At 57.2% G+C, this 7123-nt stretch overlaps 1 protein-coding gene across 1 annotated transcript; it reads right to left on the bottom strand.

The window, feature by feature from the left end:
* Positions 1 to 3254: 3254 nt before the first annotated feature.
* On the bottom strand, positions 3255 to 4936 carry POU4F2 (POU class 4 homeobox 2). The gene is made up of 2 exons (XM_062493875.1): positions 4634 to 4936; positions 3255 to 4196 (listed from the first exon to the last, which is right to left on the bottom strand). The coding sequence occupies exons 1-2, from the start codon at positions 4934 to 4936 to the stop codon at positions 3255 to 3257; spliced, it is 1245 nt and encodes a 414-aa protein (XP_062349859.1).
* Positions 4937 to 7123: the final 2187 nt, after the last annotated feature.

Below are 7123 nucleotides of genomic sequence, written 5' to 3'. Positions count from 1 at the left end.
GCGCACGCACAGCAGTTGTTTTTGTTGTTGTTGTTATTTTAATGCGGGCAGAGCCCGGCGAGAGCGGCATGAGCAACTCCGTCTATAGATCTCCTGTTTACGAAAGATGCACGGGAAGGAAAGCCGGGAAGTGATGCTGTAAATGGGGGTTGGGGGAGAGGGGGGGTCCTGGAGGATCTGGCGAAAGATCAACGGAAGAGACGAGGACCCTCATTAGAGCTTGTCAGCTTATTGTCTCCCAAAACAAAGCACGCTGGTGCCTCAGCCCTGCTCGGCCCGGGCAGCGGAAGGGCTGCCCAGGCCCCCGGCCCGGTTCTCCCGGATCCCGGGCACCTCTGCACCCCCTCAGCTCCCCGGCTCTTCCGTGCCTTTTCGTTTGTTAATCATCTGCAAGTGTGGGACCGTCAGGTACTGGGAGAAGTCGGCTAATTGCCCCAGGTTTTTAATTTGGCAAACTAGAAAGCGATCTATCTCCTCCAGGCAGTAAAAGGCAAAAAAAATAAAACCCACCGCTTTTGCTTTCTAAGCAGCTTCCTATTATCACATCGCCACTTAATTTTATTTCCGTTCTCTCCAAGTTAAATAGAAAGCCCAGCTCACAGGGGAGCTGCCATGTGCCTACAGACTGGGGATGTCAAGCAGAGAGACTCACAGTGCAAAGTTAATTTCAATTCCCGAGGAGGATTTCACGTTCTCTCCCGCTCTGACCCACAGTAATTAGCTGAGATAACTAATGATTACTTACTTATTCCTTGTAATTATCTGGATTTAATAATTCGCTGTGTAATTTATTAATTCGCCCATAATAGCCTTTAAGTGAATGGCTCATTTAAGAGGGCGCAGCGGCGGTTCAGGGGCTGCTGCCGCTCGCTGCCTTCGCCTGCTCACGGTCTGGGGGGCTCTGCTGCTTTCGGGGGCCGTGCCCCCGCCGGGCAGCCTCACCCTGGTCCCCGACGGCGTTTCCCTGCTTCCTCCTGCCCTACCTCACCTCCTAGAACGAGCTCCCCAGTCCTCGGGGGAGGGGGCAGGGAGACACTTCCCTCCGGGGGGGGGGGGGGTCCCGGCGGGGCAGCGCCGCCCCTTCCCAAATGGATGGAGGAGCGGGGAGCCCGCCCTGCGCGCCCCTGGGGCTGAGCCGTGACCCTGCGGGGGCCGCGACAGCGACGAGGGCTGGGTGGGGAGGGCGGGGATGCGGACACCGGCGAGGCCACAGCGCCTGTGCCCGCCGGACCTCGGGACACCCGGCCCTGCCTCCGCGCCCGCGGAGCCGCCGGCACCCTCGGCGTGCCCGGGCCGCTTTGAAGCTGGAGCTGGAGCTGGTGGCTGGGCGGAAATATGAATATTTAATCGCGGTTCGTGTATGATCTCCCTTCCCCCCCACCCTCGCCCGCCGCCGTCGGTTCCCCCCCCACCCCTCGCTTTTGTGAGCGCCGCTCGGGGAAATTACTTTTCCCTTTTCAAAGTGGGGGTTGTTTCCGCGCCTCAGCCTGCGGGGCACCCTCGCCGGGTGGGGGGGCAGAGCAGCTCGGAGAGCAGGGACCCCGCGCAGCCCCGGTGCCCGTCCCTGGCGCTGTCCCTGGTGCCCGTCCCTGGCGCTGTCCCTGGTGCTGTCCCGGCCCGCAGGCGGCTCGGAGCTCATGGAAAAAAATAAGAAGCAGCAAACGCGCTTTGCCAATAAAACGTGAAAATCCTGTTTTCTTTTTTTTTTAATGAAAGACGATTTAACAACATTTAAAAATAACTTAATACATTACTAGAATAAATAAACCTCCTATTAACAAAACAAAAACAACAAAATATTTTTTTAAAAAATCCCAAACAAAAACCAACGAAATAGGGTCATGTACAGAACTTAAGACTTCAAACAGTCTCGGATAGAACAGCGGTACAGCGAAATCTGTAAGAATATATCTATATGTGCGTCAACGCCAATGAAATATTTACAATACATACAGGTACCCAACCGAGTACCCTCAGTTTATTGTTGTTGCTCCAAAAAGAAATGTACCAAACCGATTGTGAATTTACAAGCAGTGCAGCCTCGCTCGCTTGCTCGCTCCCCTTCCTTACAATTTTTAATTTGGCTTTTCTACAAACAGACTTCCAAAGAAGGTACTTTGCTCCGTGGAAAAGTATTGCAATTAAAGGTAATAAATAACCGACCAAATAAATAAATTAAAAAATAAATAGCCAATCGGATAGGTAGATAGACAAATAAATAACCGAGCCGGTCTGAATACCGTCGCGATACACCTTTGAAACCGATAAAGACGGATATTGTGCTGGCAAGAAACCCGAAGAGACAATCCCACCCCCCCAGCGCTGTCACCTACGCGGCCACGTCCTTCCTCACTTCGGGAGCAGTGTGTGGTGGGGACAATATGGGAATCCCCATTAAATATGTAACGCCGTAAACAAATACCTCGGACAGTGAATCAGGCTACACAAATAATGTAGGACATCTACTATAGGGTGCCGACGCCATACGAATAAGAATACTCGCCAGAGAAATACCTTAGGTTCAGGTGACAATTTACAAATGGCCAAAAGGGACATTCAAAAGAAGAAAAGCTCACGTTCAAAAATCCTACCAACACAAAATATTTGATTCTCACTAACAAATTTTTTTACCTTTATCAAGATTTAAAGAGGTGTAATTAATTAGAATGAGCACAAAATGAAGTTGCTAGAGAGATAAATTAATAATTTACAAGGGGTTGTTTGGCAGTAATCTAATAATAGCTTTTGAAGACCAGTGAACACAGCAGGATCAGCTCTTTCCCTAAGCGTTATAACTTCAGAGAAGGAAAAGGATAATAACCACAGTAAAAATATATATATATTTATATATTTATAATACGCAGTGTAAATGCAGAAAAACCTGCCATCTGTTTCTTTTAAATCATTATTATTATTATTATTTAAATCAAAATACTTTTGAGACGTCTCTCGCGGTGCGAAGCCTCAACTCTAGATTCAAGTTTGGGTCCCGAGAAAGCCATGACATCGTGGCCACCCCGCTGCCACCCGGGCGAGGTCTGTTAGGAATAAAAACCAGCGGTACTTGCCGGGGCGGGTCCGGGCGCGGCTCCGCGGGGAAGTTCCCCCCGAAAGTTGGGCGCGGGGCGGGCGGCGGGGTGGACTGGGGTCGTCGGGGTTGTTTTCCTCCTTTCCTTGTTGTTGTTCTCGTTGTTTATCGAATTCTGTGTCGGTGACGGTGACGCTGACGCTGTCGGTGCTGCTCCGCGGCCGGCTCAGATGCCCGCCGAGTACTTCATGCGCTTCTGCTTCTGGCGCTGGTTGCAGAACCAGACGCGGACCACGTTCTTCTTGAGGTCCAGCTTCTCGGCGATGGCGGCGATCTTCTCGGACGAGGGCCGGGGCTGCAGGGCGAAATAGGCCTCCAGCGAGCGCTTCTCGGGGGCGGCGATGGAGGTCCGCTTGCGCTTCTTCTCCGCGCCGCTGAAGAGCTCGGGCTTGGCCAGTTTCTCGCGGTGGGACTTCTCGGCCTCCTCCAGCCACGCCTGCAGGATGGGTTTGAGGGCGATCATGTTGTTGTGGGAGAGGGTGAGGGACTCGAAGCGGCAGATGGTGCTCTGGCTGAGGGAGCCCACCCCCGGGATCTTCAGGTTGGCCAGCGCCGAGCCCACGTCGGCCTGGGTCACCCCCAGCTTGATGCGGCGCTGCTTGAAGCGCTCGGCAAAGGCCTCCAAGTCGCGGGGGTCGGCGTCCACGTCGCTCATGCAGCCCATGTGGGCCGGCAGCCCGTGGGCGTGGGCCATGCCCAGCGCCGCCGGGTGCATGGGGTTCATGCCGGCCATGTGCGGAGCGTGGCCCGGCGTGGAGACCACGGCGCCGTCGGGGGCCGCCATGGCCCCCAGCGCCAGCCCCGGCGTCAGGTGCTCCAAGAGTTCCCCCTCCAGCGCCTGGTGGGGCTGGTGGTGGTGGTGGTGGTGGTGGTGATGGTGGTGGTGGGTTCCCGACAGGGCGGACGGGTGGGAGATGGGCACGGAGGAGGAGGAGGCGGCCGAGGTGCAGGGGATGGTGTTCATGGTGTGGTACGTGGCGTCCGGCTTGAAGGGGCTGTGGTGCGGCGGGTGGTGGTGGTGGCTCTTGCTCGGGGAGACGATGTCCACCGCTGCCAGGGCTTCGGCGCGGGCCAGCAGGCTCTCGTCCAGACCGCCGAATATATTGCTCTGCAATTGCAAATAGAAGGCACACATAACGCTCAGCAGGGAATTCGCCTCCCCGCGCACTCCGCCGTGCCACTAAAACCTTCCCAGCATGTTAAAAGAGAAATCCTGGAGAAGGGAGGGGGGGTGGGGTGGTGGGGGGGGAGGAGAGGAGAAGAGGGAGCGAGCCGGGCGAGGGAGCGGGCGCGGCGCGCAGCCGCTCGCACAGAGGAGCCGCGGCAGGCGGGCGGACGGACGGACGGACACACGCGCCAGCCGCACGCAACATCCCAGGTCATAAAAATTAATACGAGCGGCAAGAGCCGCCGCATGCATAAGTTGGGCGAGAGCCCGGCGGCGCCGGGTGATTTGCTGCACGGCCATGAAAAAATCATCAGGCGGATCCGGGGGGCCGCCGAGGGGCTCCCCTTAAAGCGGGGCGGCGGGCGGCGGGCACCTACCGGAGGGGCGGGCAGGCAGGCCCGCCGCATCGCCTCCGCGCCGCCGCCGCTGCCGCCGGGGCCGGAGCCCGAGCTGGAGCCGGAGCCGCCGCTGCCGCCGGGGCCGGAGCCGGAGCCGGAGCCGCGTCCGGCAGAGCCGCCGGTGCCGGTGCTGCTGGGGGAGCTGGCGGCGGGGGCGGCGGCGCCGGCGGAGGGACAGGGCGAGGCGGTGTGCAGGGCCGAGTACTTGGTTTCGTGGAGGCCGCCGCCGCCGCCGCCGTGGGGGAGGCCGAAAGGCTGCTTGCTGCTCAGAGACATCATCATGGTGCTCGCCGCCGCCGCGGCCCGACCCGCAGGCAGCCGGACGCCGGAGGAAGGCAGGGGCGCGGGGCCGGGGGCCCGAACCCCCCCGGAAAAGCCACAGGAGCCCCGCGCCCCCACCCTCCGAAAAATTTAAAAGAAAAAAAAAAAAATTCCCACTCGCCCCCCAGCCGGCTGCCCGAGCCCCGCCGGGGACGAGAGGGAGAGGCGGCTCCGGCGAGCCGGGGATGCGCGGGATGCCGCCTGCCCGCCCTGCGCCCGGGCGCTCGCCGCTGTCCGCCGCCTCCGCTCCGGCGCCGGCCCTCGCCTCTCGCGAAGTGCCCTCCCCGCCGCCGCGCCGGTGGGTTTTACTCTCTCCCCTCCCTCCCCTCCCCTCTCCTCTCGCCTGTCACTACAGCCCAACTCCTCGGAAAGGGCCCTCCGCGCCTGCCTCCTCGGCCCCGGCCCCCTCCTCCGCCGCTCCCTGCCCGCCCCCCGCCGCTCCCACGCCCACGCGTGCTCCCACACTCACCGCGCCTCGTCGCCTCCCGGAAAGGGGAGGGAAAAAGCCAAAAAGGAAAGGGGAAAAGAAAAAAAGGAGGGGGGAAGCGACCACCCCACCGCCTCAAATACACCCTCCGTGAAAAGAAAAAAATCATTTGAAAAAAAGAGGAAAAAAAGTCCCGTCGGGGCTCGTCACGCACCGACAGCCAGAGCGTCCCGCCGCTGCTCTGGCGCCGCTCTGGGGGGCGGCAGGGCCGGGGGGTGCGCCGGGCGCTGCTCGGGAACAGCGCGGGGAAAGGCCGGGAGCGGCGGGCAGGGGCTACCCCCCCATCGGCGGGGAGCCGAAGGGATCCTCCTGCAAAAGCACACCGTTATCCCGCCAATTTCCCACGCCTGTCTAACAGGAAAAGAAGAAAAGGAAAAAAGGAAGGGGGGGGGAAATGAAAATAAAGAGAAAAGAAATCGGGGAAAGTCAGTTTTCCTGGAGGTGGTCGGGTTTATTTCCATGAATTTCACTTTGCAGCAGAAAGGTTAAAATAAATGCTTAGGTGTTTAATTTCTCACCTAAACAGCAGACTTGGTAATTTTAAGGGAAATAAAAAAAAATTACATTGTATCAGCTCTCACTGTCGCCAGCTCGGAGAAATGAAATAAATCAAAGTTAAAAGCTTGAGTATCATTTAATTATGGTGTGAATAGCGCTTGGAAAGAAGTAGAACAACATCTCTAAACAAATTATGGCCGGGCCAGGAAGGAATTATTAGATTGAAATTTCATTTAGGCTCGGGAGACACGGAGCTTCAATATGTAATCTGTTATGCCTCATCTGATTTGTATGCTTAATTCAGCTTGACGAATTTATTAGTTTTCATAATAGTAAAGAAATTGAGCAGCACTATGGGCTAATGCATTGTGTGTACTATAAATTGTATGTCACCGTTGAAAGGCTGAAGTCTATAGAAATCTTTTATTAATGACAACATAGGAAAGAGGATTTTCTTGCAAGCCTTTAAGGAGTTCATGCCAAACCTCCGCGCTTCGCGTCTCGGTAGGCTATTAACATATCGTCATACTAATTAGGCTACTTCATGAGTGATATAATTTCAAACTTTAAATTATGTTCTAATTAACAAGGGTTGTCCAATTTGCTTAATCTTCAAAAGGCTTTTGGCTTGTCTAATTAGTCTAAAGCATCGAGCATCTCCAACGCCCAAGAAAGAGCCATCAATAATATTTTGCGCGTTTTGATGCGATCGCGGGCCGAGCCCACGCGGGGTGCGGCCCGCCCGTGGCTGGCAGGAATGGCAGGGATGGCAGGGATGGCAGGGACGCCACTGTCCCCCGCCTCCCTCCTCCGGGGTCCCCGCACCCTCCCGGCCGCTCCTGCGCCCCCTCCTCCGCCTCCCCGGCTGCGGCCGCAGCCCTGCGCGCCTCGGCGCGGGCGTGCCGGGAGGTGTGCGGGAGAACCAGGGAAAGCTCCCGCTTCCGGGGAAGAGGGGAAAAAAAAAAAAAAAAAAAAAAAAAAGGGGGAAAATAAAAGAAGGAGAGAAGGAGAGAATACCTCGTTGGCACCGGGAGGTCCGAGGGCAGCCAGCCTGTCGGGTGCGCGGAGCCGGGGAAAGGGCTCTGCCCGCCCGGCTCTGCGGCTCAACTTTGGCGGAGAGAAATGCGAGGAGGAACCCCCCCCAACCTCCCCTCCGCTACACA

This window comes from Cinclus cinclus, chromosome 5 (assembly GCF_963662255.1).
Source record: "Cinclus cinclus chromosome 5, bCinCin1.1, whole genome shotgun sequence".
NCBI classification, from domain to species: domain Eukaryota; kingdom Metazoa; phylum Chordata; class Aves; order Passeriformes; family Cinclidae; genus Cinclus; species Cinclus cinclus.
The sequence above is the reverse complement of the archived record's forward strand: the minus strand, read 5'-3'. Positions and strand labels throughout refer to the sequence as shown.

Coding starts and splice junctions, on each gene's coding strand:
- POU4F2 (XM_062493875.1), bottom strand. CDS start 4,936: ATGATGATGTCTCTGAGCAGCAAGCAGCCTTTCGGCCTCCCCCACGGC. Junction 4,197..4,633: donor CCTGCCTGCCCGCCCCTCCG/GTAGGTGCCCGC, acceptor TTGCAATTGCAG/AGCAATATATTCGGCGGTCT.